This window comes from Calliphora vicina, chromosome 2, assembly GCF_958450345.1.
Source record: "Calliphora vicina chromosome 2, idCalVici1.1, whole genome shotgun sequence".
NCBI classification, from domain to species: Eukaryota; Metazoa; Arthropoda; class Insecta; order Diptera; family Calliphoridae; genus Calliphora; species Calliphora vicina.
The window spans coordinates 55,269,967-55,291,005 of NC_088781.1; the positions used below are offsets into that span (position 1 = coordinate 55,269,967).

General features: G+C 33.0%; 1 protein-coding gene across 1 annotated transcript in view; it reads left to right on the forward strand.

Annotated features, from left to right (window-relative positions):
- The window catches only part of LOC135951797 (ATP-binding cassette sub-family G member 1), an 80,458-nt gene that overhangs the window by 34,217 nt on the left and 25,202 nt on the right, over positions 1–21,039 (forward strand). The window contains exon 2 of the mRNA XM_065501521.1: positions 17,613–17,916. Coding sequence (XP_065357593.1) covers positions 17,805–17,916 — 112 coding nt within the window. The 5' untranslated portion in view covers positions 17,613–17,804. The remainder of the gene's footprint in view (positions 1–17,612; positions 17,917–21,039) is intronic.

The following is a 21,039-nucleotide window of genomic DNA, read 5'->3' on the forward strand; positions in this document are numbered from 1 at the left end:
ACTATTATATCCATTCAAAGTCATGTTTCGCAGGAAATGTCATCTGGCTTTATTTTGTCGTGACTGATATAAAACCATGATCTATGAGAAATTGACGTAAATTGATGAACTATAGTTCCATCAGTGAGCTGGTTAGATCTCACGACAATGGAGATTTCGAACGACTTGTCGTTTTACAATGGGCGGCAACATCGCCGATTTGGCTCATCCAGACTTCTTTCATTGGGAGTTTTTGATGGCTCTACGTAAACAAGCGTCAAAAAGAGTAAAAATATTCATAAATATTGGTGGCATCCACATGACCATTATTATCTACAAAATGTAATGGAAACTCTTCGAGGTCCAAATAAACATAGAATTGTATTGTTTCATTCTATGTATATCAAAACAATATCTAATTCCAGAAAACACTGATCAAACGTTGAATCATTGTTCATTCCAACCCTGTAACCATACTGCAGATTGTTTCAGCCTTTGTTACAGATAATCATAAAAATTGTCTTTGAAATGTATTTTTGACGTGAGAGAATAAATAAAAGTCACCTGGTAACACATCAGGACAACCTAGTTTGTTGGATCCAACCTAGTTTGTTGGATCATCTTCAAGGGACTACTTAACTGTCTGATATTTAGTTTCAGGCTTATGTGCACAAACTGTGGGACTTGTGATTGGGGCTAAAAAACCCTCGAATGCTGAACTTTATAAATACCAAAGATTTATGATAAAATGGGACTAAAATAAAGGTGAAAGCTAAACTGGATCTGTATATAAACCTAAGACTTAATAAATACCTACAATTGCTTAAACTGGGAACTAATAAAGACCTATGGTGGAAACTAAACTAGACATATATAAAGACTGAGGAGTTATGCTAAACTGAGACTTCGTAAAGACCTACAATTGAAGCTAAATTTGGGGCTACATGAAGACCTTGATTGAAAATAAAGTTTGACTAAATATGATCTATTTTACTATTGAAGATATAATGAAATAACATAAAGATCTAATATTTAAGCTTAAGTGAGACTCTCAAATGGTACAAAATAGTCTAAACGTTTTCAAATACAAGACGACGATATGTTAAAATAACTATTAAAATACTGGGTGTATGTATGGAAATGCGGGATTTTTTAGATTTTATTTTGAAACATTTGTACAATATAAATTTATTTAAAGTATTGGCCATTGCTAGCTATGACCTTTTTCCATCTTTCTGGCAACATATGGATTACGAGCCAAAAGAACTGCTCAAAAGAACTACTCTGTTGCAAAGTGAAGCGTATTTCAGAGAGAGCGTTCTGCATCAATCGAAACAAATATTAGTCGGTCGGGACAAGGTCTGGACTATAAGGCGGATGAGGCAAAACCTCCCAACCATTTCATTCTAAATAGTTTTTAACACTGAAACATGTGGCCTAGCGTTGTCATGGTGGAATCTTACGGTTTCATGTCTGGCATATTCTGGGAGTTTTTTGGCCAATGCTCGTGGTACAGGTTCCCTGTGATGGTCTAGCCAGATTTCAGCAGCTCATAATAGCACCCTTTTGGTCCCACCAAATACAGAGCATTACCTTAGAGCCAATTATGTTCGGCTGGTTGGCCGGGATTCACATACGATCTCTTACTCTTCGGGTTATCGTAATGTATCCAGTTTTCATCGCATGTAATGATTCGGTGCAATACCTAGTCAAGTAACCAAGTGGTGAGGCACTCTTTTGGTTCAGCTAACAGTTAATTGACTTTGTCCTAGAACATGAATTTAATGAGTTTCGATCCGGAGTAAACGAATTGAACTATCTTCAAAGTCATACCAAATAATCAATTTCATTAAAATGTTGTTCTTTATGGTCCTTTCTGAGCATCCAATTTTTGATGATGCAGTCGTTATGAAATGTTTACCGAAATGTTCTCACATTAACGCATTGTTAAGGGGTAAAAAGAAAGGAAAGCCGGCCTCTTAGAATAAAGTATCGTTCGTCTCACGGTCTTCAATATTATATCATCAAGACTTAGATTATGTGGATCATAAAATGATCTAAGCGTATTTCAAAACACGTTCCTATTAGTCATTATGGTGGGTTAAGTCTTCCATAATGAAATGTCAAAAATAGTAGCTCTATAGCAATTCCCCTTTGTTCTTTAAACTTCGCTGTAGCCAGACTTCAGTGTATTTACTTTAGTAAACCAACAGAACTGATGAGTGAATCCCAAACATAAAATAGTTTTAGTTTGATTTTCTGAGGCTTTGTTCTCTATGTCAGGGTGTATGTAGTTATTTCTGTGCGTATCGTTGGTGTCTACGTAAACAAAACCACAATGGAACTGAATCAGATAAAGATGAAGAAGAGGGGGTAAATTGTAATGCTTAAACTTGAAATTCTGCGTAGTAACGTTTATATTTTTTTACGTTCTTTTTGAAATATTTTTCTGCGTTTTTATGTATGTTTTTGTGTTTTTTTTTATCTACTCGTCATATTATAATTGGGCCTCCAAATATTATTAAATGTGCTGATAGTTGTGCTATTGGCAGCTTAGTAAACAAAATTAAAAATTAAAAAAAAATATAAAATATGTGCTAACGTGTTTTGCATCGGCAATTTTTAGTTTTAATTTTATGTTGTTTTGTCTTTTTTCGTTTTTCCATTAACCACTAAATACTAAATAAAATAAAGTTGGTTTGTAGACCTAATCTTTTGAGTGCGTGATTACTTTTGTTTGCAATTTTGTTTACATTTTACAATTGAGCGATGGGAGTAGGGGAAGGTGTCCACAGTTGGCTTGTGGGAATTATGAGAAATTGTTGAAGACTTAAGTATATCCGCATTGTGGTGGTCAGTGTAATAGTTTTGTAATTATGGCAAAATAAAATGATTGAATTCCTCTAAAACACCGTTATAGAAATAATCCAAATTAAACTAGAACTAAATCAAATACGATTGATGCTAAACTGGGACAAAAGATTTATACTTAACTGGGATTACAGCTAAACTGGCCCTAAAACCTTATTTTAAACAAACACTACGTCGAAGCTTTTTGACTTGTCTGCAGAAAAGATCCAGAGTTTTTGGCGGGAATCGAACCCGCAACCTTCACAATGATAGTCCATCATACTATTATCTAGTCTCTCTACGATTGAAGCAAAATTGTGACTGAAATAGGGCTAAATAAAGATCTAAACAGAGACTAAATAAAGAGCTTCGTTTGAAGCTAAACCGGGACTAAATTAAGACCTTTGCTGGAAGCTAAACTATATCTGTTTAGAACTCTACGATGTATGTTAAGCAGGGACTAAATAAAGACCTACCATAGATGTTAAACTAGTAAGAAATTCAGACCTATGACTGAAGCTAAATTTGGACTACATGAAGACCTCGATTGCAGCTAAACTGAGACTAAATAATAACCTACGATTGATGCTTATCTGAAACGAATTAAAAACATGAAACAGAAACTAAACAATGAATACATAAAGCAATACGATAAAAGCTAAACTGTGACTAAATGGAGACCCGCGATAGATACTAAACTGGGTCTCAATAAAGTCCTACGATAATAGTTAAATAGTTGACTAAAAATATCTACGATCGATGATAAACTTGGACTACATTTAGATCTATGAACGATTCTTACACATAGAAAACAGATTCGTAATGGCAACCGAATTTGTTGCCAATCGAATGATTCTGCCTTGGTTACCGAATTGTACAGTTGTGGATACAAAATTTTAGAACTTGTAACAAAAATTTGGTTGCTTCAACTGAAATTCTTCTTTATCAGTTGATTTTCAGTTGCTAAAACCGAAAAATTCTATGTATGCAACCGAATCATTCGATTGGCAACAAATTCGGTTGCCATTACGAATCTGTTTTCTCTGTGTAACTGGGACTAAAACCTACGATGAAAGTAAAATTGAGACAGTTTAGAGTCCTATTATAGAAGCTAAACTGGAACTATTGGGTGTATGACTTAAAAATGCGTAATTATTTCAAATGTTTAGCGTTTATTTTGAAACACTTGTACAATATTTAAAGGATTTGCCCATGTTAGCTATGACTTTTTCTCATCTTTCTGCCAACATATGGATTCCGGGCCCAAAGAACTGCTCAATTTTTTGAGGCTAAGAACGAATCAAGCAGAAATCAGATACTCTGTTCTAAAGTGAAGTGTATCCCAGAGTGAGCGTTATGCATCGATCGAAACAAATAGTAGTCGGACGGGGCACGGTCTGGACTATTAAGCGAATGAGGCAAAACTTCCCAACCACTTCATTCTAAATGCTTTTTAGAAGGTATTGCAACATGTTGCCGAAAAGAACTGCTCAATTTTTTGAGGCTAAAAACGAATCAAGCAGAAATCAGATACTCTGTTCTAAAGTGAAGTGTATCCCAGAGAGAGCATTTTGCATCGATCGAAACAAATAGTAGTCGGAAGGGGCATGGTCTGGACTATAAAGCGGATGAGGCAAAACTTCCCAACCACTTCATTCTAAATGCTTTTTAGAAGGTATTGCAACATGTGGCCGAGTGTTGTCGTGATGGAATATTACAGTTTCATGTCTGGTGGCATATTCTGGGCGGTTATCATTCAATGCTCGCTTCAAACGAATCAGTTGCGTTCGGTCCAGGTTCCCTGTGATGGTCTGACCAGATTTCAGCAGCTCATAATAGATAGGACCCTTTTGCTCGCACCAAATACAGGGAATTAATCTAGAGCCATGGATATTTGGCTTTGGAGTCGATTCGGCTGGTTGGCCGGACTTCACATACGATCTCTTACGCTTCGGGTTATTGTAATGGATCCATTTTTTATAACAAGTAATGATTCTTTCTTTTATAGCGTTCAAGCTGCATTTCAGACATACAAAATCGTCTTTCTAGGTCTCTCGGCTTCAATTCGTATGGTATCCAATTTCCCTGCTTTTGGATGAATCCTGCTGCTTGTAAACGTTTTGAAATTGCTGCTTGAGTAGCTCCCAATGATTTTACAGGATCTTGTTGAGTTTTACAACAATCTTCATGGAATAATGCCTACAATTCTGGGTCTTCAAACATGTTTAGCTGACTAAAAATGTGGCTTTATATAAGAACAGTTCATATCAAAATATATTTTGGCGCGTTACTTTACTTGAATTTATATGGAAAAATCTTATCATGTTAACTTTGAAACTTATGGAATGATGCATAAGTTTTTAAATATTTCTAGTATTTTTTTCTACTTGTAGGTACTCAGTGTTAAGCTTTAGTTATACTTCCCATATGTAGAAATATGTGTAAACTATAATTTGTTGTCTACTATGGGTCTAGTCCGGTTTTATTATGTACTGCATCGCGCACAGTCTTCAGTTGTTTCCGCAGTTTTTAACACGACGATTACCGGCTAAGACGTCTTTTGGTAGTTTCTTGCTTTTGGCAAATTCAAGTTGTAATTCAAACGTTAGTGTTTGTTAATAAATAACAAAAATAAATTAAATAAATAAAAAATCAAGTGATTGAAATCAAGAGTATTTGTGTTTATTGTAAAACTTTAAGTACTCTTAAATATTGAGTACATTTCTACTACTAAGTTCAATGATGTACAAAATACAAATTCATTTAAAATTGTTATTTTCAAGTGACGTACTTTTATATTGTAAATTTTGAAGTTGACGAGAGAGTGTTTTATTTGCATTAAAAAAATCAATCATAATATTACTAATTGATAGACAAGTTAAATAGTTAAAAATTATAGCTCTAGAAATGGCATTCAAATATTTAACAAATTATTTGTTATACATGTTTATTAATTAGTTAAAATGATTAAGTAATTGCTAGTAATTTATTGCATTTCAATGTTGCAAGGGTTTGACATTAATAAATTCATTTTAAATATTGTTTTTACCGTAACTTTAGAAAATTTTCCTACATTTAATCAAAACAATTAACACAATAATTATAGTAACAAAACCTACAATTACTATGTTTTAATAACTTTTTATTTATCAATTACACTTTAAATGAACGACTATTTTTCAAATACATCTTTGTAAACACATATAAAGAGTTTTCATTAATAATTATATTCGAATTTAATTGGTGTTTATCATCTGTTTGTTTCTATATTATTCTTAAGTAAGTATAAAATTAGATTTTTATACATAAATGAGATTTTGTAAGTATTTTTAATTGGTTATTAAGTTTGTAATATAAAATTGGTATTCGATAATCAATTTTATGCAATGTTTTTAAGTGGTTAACTTGTTTAAAATTACATAGAGACTAACGATTGATGCTAAAATGGAACTTCATAAATTGTACTTACGATTGAAGCTAAACTGTGAGTGAATATTGCAATCAATTGAGCTAAATTAGGACTAATTAAATAACTAAGATTAGTAATATACTGGGACTTCATAAATTAATGCTAAACTGGAACTTCATAAATACTTACGATTGCAGCTAAACTATGAATAAAGACCTACGATTGAATTAATCTGGAACTAGATAAAGTCCTATAAGCTAAACCTGGACTATATAAAGATCTACGATGCATCATTCGAAGTTTGGCTTCCATCGCGATGGAAGCCAAACTTCGAATGAATATAAACTTACGATGGAGTTATGCTGGGTCTAAATATATACCTAAAATGAAAGCTAAATTGGGACTGAATAAAGACCTACGATTAATGGTAAACTAAGACAACATAAATAGCTATGATTGAATCTTAACTGGGACCTATGATTAATGTCAATCTGGGACTAACCAATCTTGGAACTAGGATTGAGATAATCTAGAACTAGATAATGTCCTATATTGAAGCTAAATTGGGATTACATGAAGTCCCTCGATTAAAGCTAAACCGGGACTAAATAAAGACCTACGATAGATGCTAAACTGGAACCAAAAAGACTTACGAGGGAAGCCAAACTTGGACTGAGTTATGCTGGGACTAAACAAATACCTACAATGAAAGCTAAACTGATACTGAATAAAGTCCTATGATTGAAGGTAAAATAAGACAACTTAAACAGTTACGATTGAAGCTAAACTGGGACTACATGGAGACCTATGATTGATGGCAATCTGGGACTAACCAAAGGTCCTCGATTGATGTTAAACTGGGACTACATAAAAATATATGCTTAAGACAACCAATGATTAAAGTTATATTGCGACTGGGACTACAAAAGGTCCTATCATTGAAGCCAAACTGGGAATAAACCAAAGCATACGATTGATGTTGTACTGAGACTTAACAAGGGCCTATGATTGATGCTAAATTGGGACGACATAAAGATCTACGATTAATGTTAAACTAGGAGTATATAAAGATATACTTAACTTGGACTACATATTTAAATTGCTTGAAGACATAAATACTTACGAATGCAACTAACTGCGAAGTTAAAAAGACCCACGATTGGTGCTGGGACTACGTAGATACCTACTCTTGATAATAAACTGCACAGAGAAAACAGATTCGTGATAGCAACCGAATTTGTTGCCAATCGAATGATTCGGTTGCACACATAGAATTTTTCAGTTATAACAACACAAAGTCAGTTGATAAAGAAGAATTTCAGTTGGGGCAACCAAACTTTAGTTACCCCTTCCAATATATTGTAGACACAACTGTAAAATTCTGTCACTAAGACAGAATCATTCGATTGGCAACAAATTCGGTTGCTATCACGAATCTGTTTTCTCTGTGTGGGATTACATAATGAACAGTGATTGAAAGAATTAACGATTAATGCTTAACTGGAACTTCAAAAAGATCTGCGATTAATGATATACCGGGATTATATAGAGACCTGTTATTGATGCTAAAATGGGACTTTAAAAAGACCTATGAATGGTACCAGTCTGGAACTAAATTTGATGTTAAATTAGGACTACAATTAGACCTATGATTGATTGTAGGACTTAATTAACTGGGACTACTGAAAGGCCTACATTGATGCTAAGCACAAACAAAAGAAAAAGGGAACATTACGTCATGCAGACGCAACAGTTCCTTCTGGGATCACACCGGAGGAGTCATCCAAACTTCAACATCACACAGTTGGAGTCTACCCCGAGGCATGTCAGAAAATACCTGGAGAGCATACAGAGGTATGTGCAGGATACATTTGATCGCAGCTCATGTATGACAGCTTTGAACGTCATTCATAGAGACGCCATCATTTCCGGGGTAGCAGGATACCTTATGAATATTGTACTTGGAGGTCGCCCACCACCAATAGCAGACGTCGAGAAGATTCTGCAGCGTAAACAAAGAGTCATTCTGGCACAACTAAGATCAGGATGGAGCAACAGGCTTATTGCCTTCTGATCCCGCATAGACCGTGCCGTCCTCAACATATGCCCAGCATGTGGTCAGGGTCCCCATGATACCCACCACATATTCAACTGTTCAGCCAAGCCTACTTCACTACGTCCAGTAGATTTAAGGACCCACCCAGTAGAAGTAGCACAATTTCTTGGACTTGAGCTTGCAGAACCCCCTGCTACAACAATAACAAACAAAAGTTCTATGTTTGATGCTAAACTGAGACTACATTGGGATTTCTTTACATAGATTAAGCTTATCGCTGTCCAATTAAGTACATGAAATAACTATCAGTTCCATATTTTTTAAACTAAATCGTAAACAAGTAATCACAAATTGGACTTTATCTCCTTCAAATCATCAATGCAAATCTGTAGGTTCTGGGAATAATATGACGACTTTGTTTACTTTCCCAAAGTCAACTAAATAATTTTACGTAAACATTCGAACCTTTTTTTAAATACTGCCATCAAAAAGATGGAGGGTATATTGATTTTGTCATTCAGTTGGTAACACATCAAAATATATATGTGCAAAAGTAAGTCATATTGTCATAATATCCTAATATATTATGATAGTTTAAACAAATTTTTGTTGTGTTTCAAATAAAAAATTTCTAAACTAATAACACTATTTGAACTATGTTTATTGTTTTGTTATAAAATAACACTTTTTTTTTGTTTAAAACACAACAACAACTATTATAATATATTAGGACATTATGACAATATGACTAATAGCAGACCATGTGAATACCCCAATTGTGGTTCCTTATAAAATTCCAAGACCATCAAGGTATATCTGCCCGAGTGTCTCTTAAAGGCACGATAGTGCCTAGAGCAAAGGATCTAGGGCGATGAAATTGGCACCAAATATTCTTTGTTGGTGCGAAATGCTTGGTATTGAAAATGTCCAAAATCATTCCAACCAAAATAATTAAGAACATAATTAAATTCATAACTCTAGCAAGGTGAAATTTACCAAATCGGTTGAACCAGCTAAAGGTTTTCCTACAAAATGTTCAAAAATCGGTGCTCGTATTATATTGGTAGTGGGCATGATACAACAACATAAGTTACACCCAGTAGAAAATAAATTCTCAATTATACAATTCTTGTAACGTCAAACAAAAGAAAATATAAAAAATATGAAAAAAATCAAAATTAATGTTTGACGTTATAGTGCTAAATATTGAAAACTCTCCCTAGTGATTCTACCTTCTACAATTATTGTATCATGGGTAGTGGGTATATAAAATTCGGCACAACCGAATATAACCCTCATTCTTATTTATCTGACCACTTGCTTTCTACTCGTAACTTTAGTAGCAAAATTGTAAACAATATTTTGAAGCTCAGCACATTAAAAATTCAATATCATTAATTAAATATTTATGTGACAGACAGAATCCGATAGAAATCTGCCAAATAAATAAATAAACACGTATTTCTGTTTAGTTATAATAAATGCCTAAAATAATATCAAATTATAATAATAAATTGCCTCAAAAAATGAGAATCTTTAAAATTGGCACGTGTTTAAATGACAATTTTGTGAAAAATTAAAAATAAACAAATATGTATGGGAATTTATGTATAAGAATTTGAAACAAGTTGCTAAACATGCCAACGATAGAGATTATTATGTTTGATCACATAATCTGATCATGTTGTTTCTTTATGCAATTGTAGTTGTCTAGACAAAGTGTAAAGTTCAATATTGATAACTTATTTTATTTATTTATATAAATTTGAATTAAATTATTATTGTTTTTTTGTTAAAATATTTATATTGTTTTTCTAAATGATTCATTAACTTGTATATCCGTCAATGATTCTTTTAATTTCGTTTAGTTTTGCCTTTCATTCTAAGAATTTTGATGGAATTATATTTAAAATGGAGATAAAGCTATAAATATATTATAACAGGCTCGGATTCATGTCCACTTTCAAGGGGTGGGAGGGTGTTAGTTGCGGTGTTGTAATAAAGTAAAATTAATTTTCCATTTTTTCCATTTTTATATTAAATCTTTTCGGTTTTTTGGGGGGATTTACTTTTTAACCCCCCTGGATCCGCGTCTGTATTATTATAATGCTATATATATAAATGTATAATTCTAAGACGGTCTAGCTATCTTAAGTCATGTTAGGCTCTAGAGGGAAGGACCGAGACAAAATTTTTCCCAAATATTCCCAAAAATGTTTGCTATTGAAAATGGGAAAAATCAGTAAAACAAAAAAAGTGTTATTTAGTATTCAATTAAATTTCCTTTAAATTTCTAAAGACTTTTAAACTTACCCTCGTAATATACAAGTTTAATGCCACATCTAGGTTAAGAGCAGCATGACAAATGTTTTCTGCAATATCTAGGTTAAGGGAACTTTAATGATCAATCATTCCAATGTTTTTCCTTAACCCTGTAAACTGCCGACAATTTACTAGAAATGAGGAAAACACAAGTAAATTGTAATCAAAATAAAATAAGCAAAATAATACTGACATAATCAGTAATTAAACTGCTTTTATAGTATAAAATGTATGTTTCTGTTAATAGGAAAATTTAAATGTGAAAATCTCAATATGTAACTAAATATTTAAGTAGATATTATAAAGAATTCATTCATTTATAATTAAATAATACGATATTATTAGGTTTTTTATTTCATATTTCTTAAAATGCTGGTCATTATAGTTAAAGCTGAATAGCTACTATAAGATGAAGCTAATTTGGGAATAAATAAAGACCTAGGATGGAAGCTAAACTGTGACTGAATTTAGTATATGATTGATTTTAAACTATGACCAAATAAAGACATTTGACTCAGATTCGATTAATCGATTAAATCTATACTGGGACTTACACATCTATACTGGGACCTACAATTGATGCTAAATTGGAGCTATTTATATAAAGACCTTCGATTGAATCTAAACTGGGACTGGGACTGTGACTCAATAAAGATCAACGATTGATGGTGCAAACTGAATTCCTACGATTGATTCTAAATTGGGACTAAATAAAGACCTTCGATTGAATCTAAACTGATTTTTTTCTTCTTGGACCAGCATTCTAGAGATGACCTGGAAGTAGGAAAATACGTTATAGGAAGGAGGATAGAGGGAGTATTGTTTGTGGACATTTGATTTGAATTTTCCAATATTGAAAGTGACAGGAAAGACTTCTGCAGGAAGCTTATTCCACATACAGACAGTAAGGCTAAAGAACGACTTATCCCTATAATGTGTTGTGCGATCCACTATCCAGTGACAACGAATTGATCAGCCCTTGCTGAACAAGTTGCCTAATTTCAGCAGAGCACATTACATTGTAGTAGCGGTAGAACAGTGAAACACAACCCATATTGCGACGATGTTCCAGTGTGTCAATAGAGCTGGATATTTTACTGTCATCGATAAGCAACTTTGCCCTCTCCTGAATGGTTTTTCCGACACTTGTGTCGGAGATTGTCAGAAGACCTTGGATCATGTTTTCCCTCATTGCCACAATCTCCGATAGGCTTGGTCTATAACTGAATGAATGTGAATGACAAATGTTTCTGCCATCCGCAAAAGAATAGATAGGGAGTTTGAAGTAAAAGGTCGTTTAGAAAAATAAGAAATAGAGTAGCAGAAAGGTCGGAGCTAGAGGTACCCCTGAATTTATCTTGAACTCGTTGATGTGATCCCATCTATAACAACTCGTATAGTGCGTTCTCTGAGAGAGCTCTTGAGAGAGAGTCTGAGAGAGTCTAAGAAATATCTAGAGCTACCTCTTTACTTTCTCCAAAACGGTGAATGAAAAGACACCATTTTTCCGATATAGCTCCCTTTATGAAAGCCGAGTCGCTGATTGTTGGACTCTAAATATTTAACAAGCTGATAATTAAACATACTCTCCATAGCTTTGGAAAGTGCAGAACAAATTTCTATTAGTCGATAATTTTCAGGGTCTCCTTTTTTAGGAATTGGCGTTTCATTAGCAACCTTCCACTATACAGGAAATTTGCCGGCACGGTATACCATCAGGCCCAGGAGACTTGTTTATGTTGAGATCCGCTAAAACCTTTATTACTGCGCAATCGCGAAATAATTTATTCGGCATAGTAACTGATACTCTTTCGAGCTCGTGTAGTGGTTGATTGCTTTCCGGTAAAAGGTTAGCTGTATCAACGGGGTCAGTCAATGATTTTGGTCATTCTTTAAAAGAGTAGGAATTGATGAACAAACATTATCATTTATTCTTTTAACGAATGGCCAAAATCATTTACTGCCCCGGGGAGCAGTAAGAACTTTGTCTCGTAGGTGCGAGTCAGTTTCGATATTTTTGTTATCACGCCAGATGCTGAGTCTGATTGCAATTTTGCACTTCTGATTAAACCAGGATTTTTGTGATAACTAAATTTGTGGCTGATCGAATTTTGCATTAAAACAGGATCAAATTTCGTCTTCAGTTCCTAAAATATTAAATAAATATTAGTTTGTGAAATACTTATACAAATCGTCACCTGAAATGCAAAAGTGCGTAACAATCAAAAAATTAAAAATTGAATTTTAATGGATTTTGGTAAAGCGCATGATTTCTATTTTTCTATTTTTAAAAATAACGACTTTATTAAAGAAAGAAAATCATATTTGTAACCAAAACACTTTTAATTTTAATTAGTTTTTTTTTAGTCCTGTAAAATTTTGAAATGTGATGATGTATTTTAGGTGGCGAAATATACTTCTCCATAACACAAAGAATACTCTCCTTTATTGTTCTGTACAAAAAAGACAACTATAGTTCACATACTTTAAGATTTTGTTACAAAACAAAAACTTTTCTAAAAATTCAAATAACAAAACATTTAATTGCCAGTCTATCATCTTGGTTATCATGTTTTTGTATTTAACAGTTTAATGTCTATGTTTTTTCAACAATTAAATTGTTAAATTTGGTTGTAATAAAACAAAAACAATGTTCACATTTACAACAAACTATAGAAATCACCTCTACATTTTAATTGCACATATTGTGTTTGACTTATTTGAGCAATTGACTTAACTGACATTTTTTCCCCAGCTAATGACAGCAGAAGAGTTTTTCGGTTTTTCTACAACTGGGGAAGAAAATTTTCATTTCTTTTAGAAACATGTTATCATAAGTGTTTAATTATATAAATAAAAAATTAGTTAAACTTCCAGCCTAGAGTATTATGAAAATAGTCTCGAAATCACTAAATTTTTTTTACAAAATTGCTGTTAAGTCATTTGTTTATGTCAGCGAAAAACACTATATATTCCAACATATGTAATAGTTGTTGCAACTTAATAATAGCAATTGTTTTCAAAGTTAAGGTTAAGTTTAATGATTTAATAAAATGTCATTTTGTTAATTATTATGTGTGTTTGTTTATTTTTTTTATAACAGTATTACAAATTGTTAATAAAAGTAATTGTTTCAACAGTTTTTCATATGTTTTATTAATGGTTTACAGTAATTTGTTTGAATAATAAAGAAATGTTATTAAGAAATTTATTTGTAACTCATACCAGAAATATTCAAGTAAGGGAACATTTAACATAATATACATATGACAATTAATGAATACTATTTTTTAAAGGAAAAGTTTTAATTTTTATATAATACTTCAATCGTTATTTTCCAATAAGATCTATGATGGTTTATGGACATATTTATAAATCATGGATGTGTATGTGTATAGTGTTTAGCCCGAATAAGGTTTTCCATTCGTAGTATATATCTTAATGAAATAATTAAAAAATTACCGAAATTTGCGATGGATTTTGACATGTAATATAGGAACATCATCACAGTGTCCCGAATTCCAATAAAGTTCCGCAAGGTCGTCTTAAGTGATAGACGATATAGTTGGTTTAGATATCCTGGAAGTGGTAATCGTAGACCGTATCTTGAAGGGCCTAATCCTCGATCACATTTGACAGTTCCAGCAAAGGCATATGGACATTTTTCTGTGAATCGATATCCGATATAGTTAGTTTAGATATCCTGGAAGTGATAATGGTAGACTGTCTCTTGAAAGGCCTACTCCTCGATCAAATTTGACAGTTCCAGCAAAGGCATATGGACATATTTCTGTGAATCGATATTCCTCTGGAGCCCGTCAGTCTTTTAATTTTTTTTAATATTCTTGATACCCTCAACAAATTTATATAATATCGTGAAGACGATCGTCTTCACAAAAATATAATTGGAGGCGTAATCACAACAAAACTTTACACAACAATGTTGCCTTTTGGTTATAATTAACGTAACTTTTTTAAACTCTGTTTGCTCTTTAGTTTTGAAAATGAAATATGTTTCATGCGAAAACTAAAAAAACACAATCATATCTCATAGAATTTCAACCAGTGACCTAGAATATGTTTTGTAGTAACCTTTTTTTTCAAATAAAGATTTTCCAAGGTCGCAGATGCTTTTATTAGATAATGAACTATGAACTTATATTTCCCCATTCCTAGGACTAATGTAAGGTTTGGATTTACTCTCAGCATTACGTTTCTACGAAAGTTTGGAGTCCGAGACTGTTTTTGCGTGGCTGTCTGAATTCCGGAATAATTTGGTCTTTGCCGGCTTTACCAAATGCATAGTTCATGTTAGTTTAGGTTCAACACGTGAAACATAGCTCACTTGGGTCCAAGTAGATATACCATTGTAACACCCTTTATCTATCGCATTCTCCAGACATCCTGTTGTTGTAATGAAGTTGTTAATGAGCTTGCAAGCACCACATAGTTGGCAACTTCTTGTACAGTGACTGCACAGATCAATGAACAAAACTCTCGCTCGAGAGCTCGGGCTATCTAATCCCTGACATCCATAGCTAGCTAGTCAATTAGCAAGGTCAGGACAATTATCAAATCAGCAATAACCGGCCTAGAAAACCAGTCCGATATATGATCTCTGACTTCGAAAGATCCGGCCGATAAAACTCCAAGTGTATATTCTGACACCACACACATTTGACCTCAACCGAGATCCAAGCCCATCAATATATCACGAATGCCACCACCCAATACATTTCCTGAGCGCAACGCAAATTGCTACCTGCTTCTTTCAATGGCTCTATTTCTTCGGCAAACAGCATCTAGTAAGATACAGTTGGTGTCCCGAAATTTGCCACTAGCACAAACCAGCTTTGGGTTTTAACCACAAACGATCCAACAGAACAACTCCTGGGGCCAATGGATCATCGCTGTACTAGATAAAGACTCTAGTCAGCTGCTAATTTAAAATAATTAAATTCTTACTAGGTATGAGGTCCGTGCACCTCAGGGACCCCGGTGTCGTCCCATATTTCCCTTTCATTTCCCCATATATCAAGGTGTGGAGCTTCACCAAGATGTACAAACATGCTCTAAAGGGTTGAGCCGAACAGTGACATAGAAGATGTTCTTTCTAGTCGTTAAAGCTTCGTTGTAAGGGATTCGCAACATGTGCACCTGGAGGCCAATGACCAGTAAGGACCGCCATAAGGTTTTGTATGGAATCGAGGCAGAGCAGGGGGTCAATTGACCCTTTTCGATTACATTGATACTGTCTGATAACTGGCCCAAAGTAGTCAATGCATTGGATTCACATACTGGTCGCATAGCGTCAGTTATAACTAGTTATTTTAACATGTACGGGTGCTAATTGACCCCTCAAATAGTCAGCTTAAAAGACATATCATAGACAGTCCAATAAAGGATTGCTTGTAAACAAAGCTTCCTTCGACAACTCTCCAATGGATTGCTTTCAAAAGTGCAGTACAAAATAAACGTTTAAAGTGACTTCACTATAGGTTACTAAGAGACACTAAAGTGACTATTGTCTTCATGCTATGTTACATGGGATATCAGTATACTTAAGCAAAAATAAAAATAAACTGTATGAGAATTATATTAACACAATTTGTATAAAACTATTTGTACGAAATGTTTAAAGTGACTACACTCCAGATTACTTAGAGGCACTTTAGTGGCAATTGTCTTTACGCTAGATTACTTGGGATATATAAAGTAACCAATTGTCTTCTCTCTGCACTACAAAGAGCACTTACGTGTCAAATGACCAAAATATATAAGATGGTGTCAGCCAAGTGATAAGACATTTGTGACAATTCTTTGATTGTTTTCCCACAAGAGAGAAATTCAAATATCAGGTCTAAACAGTCAGCATATTTGGACAATTGTCGGCCTCTCTCTCTCTAGGGATCTCATGAGTGTGGATATCTTGATATCCCCTGTTCCGTGCCTACTTTTATAGCCATAATTTCGTCTTATATTACGCCACCGCAATCTGGTAGACTATTGGACAGATTCAAGCCCAGATTCAACTGGTCCGAATATTTACTACACGGATTAAGATCTCTCCATGTGATCCAGGTTATATGACGAATATATACATAGATAAAATTGAGAGAATGTCATTCAAATATTCGGTTGACATTCTCTCACATTTATCTGTCTATTCGACATAAAATCTGGATCGAAGACGGGAAGGTATTGTGTAGCTAACAGGACAGGACTCAGATCTCATCTTAACAAACATCTTCAGTTTTGATAGCTAAAAAGTTAGTCCTAGTTATTGCTCAAAGAAAACCTTGAAACTAATTATAAGCTTTTCGTTATATTGTCTATTTTTTAATACATTTCTCTTAGTAATTCTAGCAAACATACCCAATTTTTTAGCCTTCAACTTAATTGTCAGTCTAGTTAAAATTGCTTAAAGCTTAACCAATTAAACAGCTGATTATGTCAACCGGTTTTAATTATTAAGAAATGTTGGCATTAATCATAAAAGTAACCCAATATTCAAGTTAACGGGTATTTGTTAATTTCTTAGTTTTATTTTTTTTTGTTAAACAATAATTAAACCCTAAAAAATATTGTTGAAATGGTGTGTCATCTAAGTAATGAGTGAGTCAGATCTTGAACAAATACTTAATGATAAACAAAAGTTGTAATTCAAATTGTTTTGTTTATTACATTGTATTAAGAAAACCAACAACAATTGTCGGTAATAAAATAAAATTATATTAAAATTAAAAAACAAACAAAAGAATCGTTGATTGCACTATGAGCATGTTTAGTATTTAATTAATCATTTTTATATATTTTTTTCGAAATTTTCAAAGTCAAGGCCCTATTTACTGTCAATGTACGAACAGTTTTTATTATTTTTTAAAATTATTTAATTAACATTATTATTATTATTATTTGTTTATTAAAAAACCTTAAAAACAGTTAAATATTGAAATTATTAACTCAGTTTTATTATTTCTTTTAATCTCTTTACAGTTAATCAACGTTTTTATTTGGCCGTTTAAAATCCATAAAAATATGTTTGTATATTTTTGTCAGTAAAATACAATAAAACCGCCATTGGTGTTGAAAATATTTTGTTTTTAAAATATATAATTGTGCAAACAAAAATTCCAACTGTTTAAAATTTGAAATAAAAGCTAGAAAGCAAAACAAATTTGAATCACAATGGAGTTGGAATTGGAAAATTCGAAAATGTTGAAACACAACACAATAGCACGCAACATTGATATAGAATTTAAGGATCTCACCTATAGGGTCAAAGTGCCAAAGCAAAAAGGTAAGTTCTAGAAAAAATAACTTCTAAATTTTATAACAAAATTGTTTGTTTATTTGCTAGTTTGTAAGCAATAATTAAATTGTAATATTAGTCATTTTTGGGAAATTCTATAGTTTGCATTGAAATCATTCATTTGTTAATCATTATTGTTTAACTGGATGCTGTATTTAATTCCAATGGCGGTGTTTTTTTTTTTTTCAATTACTGGAATGTAATTTTCTTGTCATGATGCACAGTGGTTTAGTTAATGCTTCTTGTTTTTTAATTGCTGACAATTGCAATTCATTTTTATTATTTATTGTAATTAGTTAAACTAATACTAGTCACAAATTATAAATGTGCAATTAAATCCGCAAACATTTCCTAGTTCTACAAAAAAAAAGAATTTTAATTTATTACTGCATTTGATTGATTTAAATGCTTGGCAATTAAAAATAATTTTATAATTTTTATGTAAATTTATTTATGTTAATGAGTACAATAAATAGTAGAAATTGTTTAAGATGTGTGCTAAGAAGGCTATTAATCAAAGCCACTTTCTGTGCTCTAAAACCTTGATATACCCCAACTTTGAAACTTAACACGCATAGTGGGAACAATACTGGTTGTACAGTTACAAACCTTGGCATGTTGTTAGGTTCTTGATTATAAAAATCTAGAAAATATTATTTCCTTAAGTGTAAAACATCTCATAGTACCCCCAATTAAATGAGGTAGAGATTAAGTAGTTCTTGAAGACAGTATACAACGCTCTCCTTTATTAGCTACCTAACGCCGACATCTATTGGCTGTATAATGAGACAGTTATCACACCCAATAGATGTGCCCTTTACTAAGGTGTGTGTTTCACAGTTGCATACCACTCCTGGTGACCCATCTTATATTCAACAACTCTTCAGTCCTACTACGAAGTCTAAATTAGCAAGGGATTAGGAGCAAATCCACATATTCCCTATCTGAATGTCATCATACCCGAGATTTCCTCGTATTTCATTACGATCGATGAGATTGTTTTCAGTTATCACAGGCGCTAGCACAGAGAGATGCCGTTTGCTCAGATGTAATCATAGTTGCATATTTTATTTAGCAACTCTTCAGTCCTATTACGTAGACGAAGTTTGCAAGAGAATAGGCGCACATCCTCGCATTTCATTTCTGATCGAACCCATAAAATAGTGTCTAGTATGGCAAGCTTATCCTCCCTGACATTTCCCGGTACCCAAATATTTCTTGTTACAGACTTTTAGTTTACCCACTATGATGAGAAATGGTTTACACAAGAATCCCAGAAGTGTTAATTCCCAGAGTTGGAAGGGGAATCGTAAAGTACATACCTTCAGTATTATCCAGAACGTACTTGTTTACTCTTAGGCTGCAATGTATAGAAACAAGTAAGTAACCTTAAGGTCTTTCTTATCTAGTGATAAGAACATGTTTAACTTCCTGAATCTATATACGGCTGCCCAGAGGTGAACAAACTCCGATTTTACACAAGATCTCGCTTTTTCTCCACCTGCTGTGCTTTCTTAGATCACTAAGATTTGTAACATAATCCATAAGAAATATTGAATGATTATAAGGTCCACAACTTTATCATTAAATTATTTCATGCTGAAATAAAGGTGACATAAATCTGAAAGATTGATTAATATTTTGGCATTCATCGACGGCAAACAAACTACAAATAAACTCGAAACCCTTTATGCAATACACTCTATAACAACTTTCAATTATATTTTATACGAGGATGTCATAAAGATGTCATGCATTTCCTTCTGAAATATCGGTAATATAATACTATCCACCTAAACTCTCTCCTTCAATTTAGCCTTTGAAAATATGAACCAAAAAAGCCCGCTTCAATTTATTGTTGGGTACGTCTGCTAACCATACTAGATTAGCCATTTCAAGTTTGACCGAAGGTCCTTATTTGCTATAAAGATATCGAAAGTGAGTCAATCTGGTGTTGGTTTCAATCTAAAACTGTCCTTCATAACTCTCTCCTCATACACTCTCTAGAGCAAAGTGTAGTTGGATTAAATTTCCATGGAAATTAGCCTTTGAAAATATGAATTACCAAAGCCCGATTTAATTTCACTTGTTGGATCCGTCTGCGAACCGTACTTGATTAGTCACTTCATGCGACCAAGTTTGAGCAATATTAAAGCAGACCGCCTAAAGTCATCCACTATGGTGTTGGTCCCAAATACTTTGAGTATACGCATATCCACCATCAAGTTACCGCTCATTCAAAATCTTTTTAATTTACTTAAATATGGAAGCTATGTAAAATAGCTTCCATTTCAGAGGACATGTTATAAAAGAGGCTGTTTTCCTCCACGGCAACGTAGATTTCAATTCATCACGTCTACTTCTAATCCCATCTTCCTTAATCGCAAGAATCTTTGACTGAAAACACATTAAAATTATACTGGACCAATCTGAGATCAGGATCAGCGTTGCCACTCATAAAATATTTTTCCTACCAGATTTCTGATTAAAAACTACCAAAACCTACCAAATTTTAAATATTTGAGAAATGCTATTTGGATTCGTTTCAAAATTAATAGTTACATTAAAATTAGGAATATTATTTAATAACACTACAATCATAAATATGTCACACCAAAAAATTGTGTGTGGATCGTTTCTAAATTGACCGTAGCTCCCATATAGGGCCCACTTCTAAAAATTACTTTAACAAAACTCAACATAAATAAGTTTCATATAGAAATAAATTACGCGTTCTAATTTCATGGCGATCGGTACATAACTGGTCATAGCTGCCCACTTTGTTCAGGGCAGACTATTACTTATTACTTCACAATTTATATAATATGTGTTATAATTTTGAATGATTTAGAATATGTAAATCAAATGTATAATACGTTAAAAGCTTCAGATGAAACTAAAATTTTGAAACAGCAGAACAAAATATTATTAGAAAATAAAAGTATTGCGAGTCCTTTGGCATTTTCTGAACTGAACTCTACTAACTACGTACAAATTTACCTGACTAAACTAAAAATTTAAGATAATTCTGTCTTCATATGTTATAAACAATTTTAATATTTTGGATTAACATAGTGTTTTTGTTATGATTTTTATTATTTTGTTCTTAAA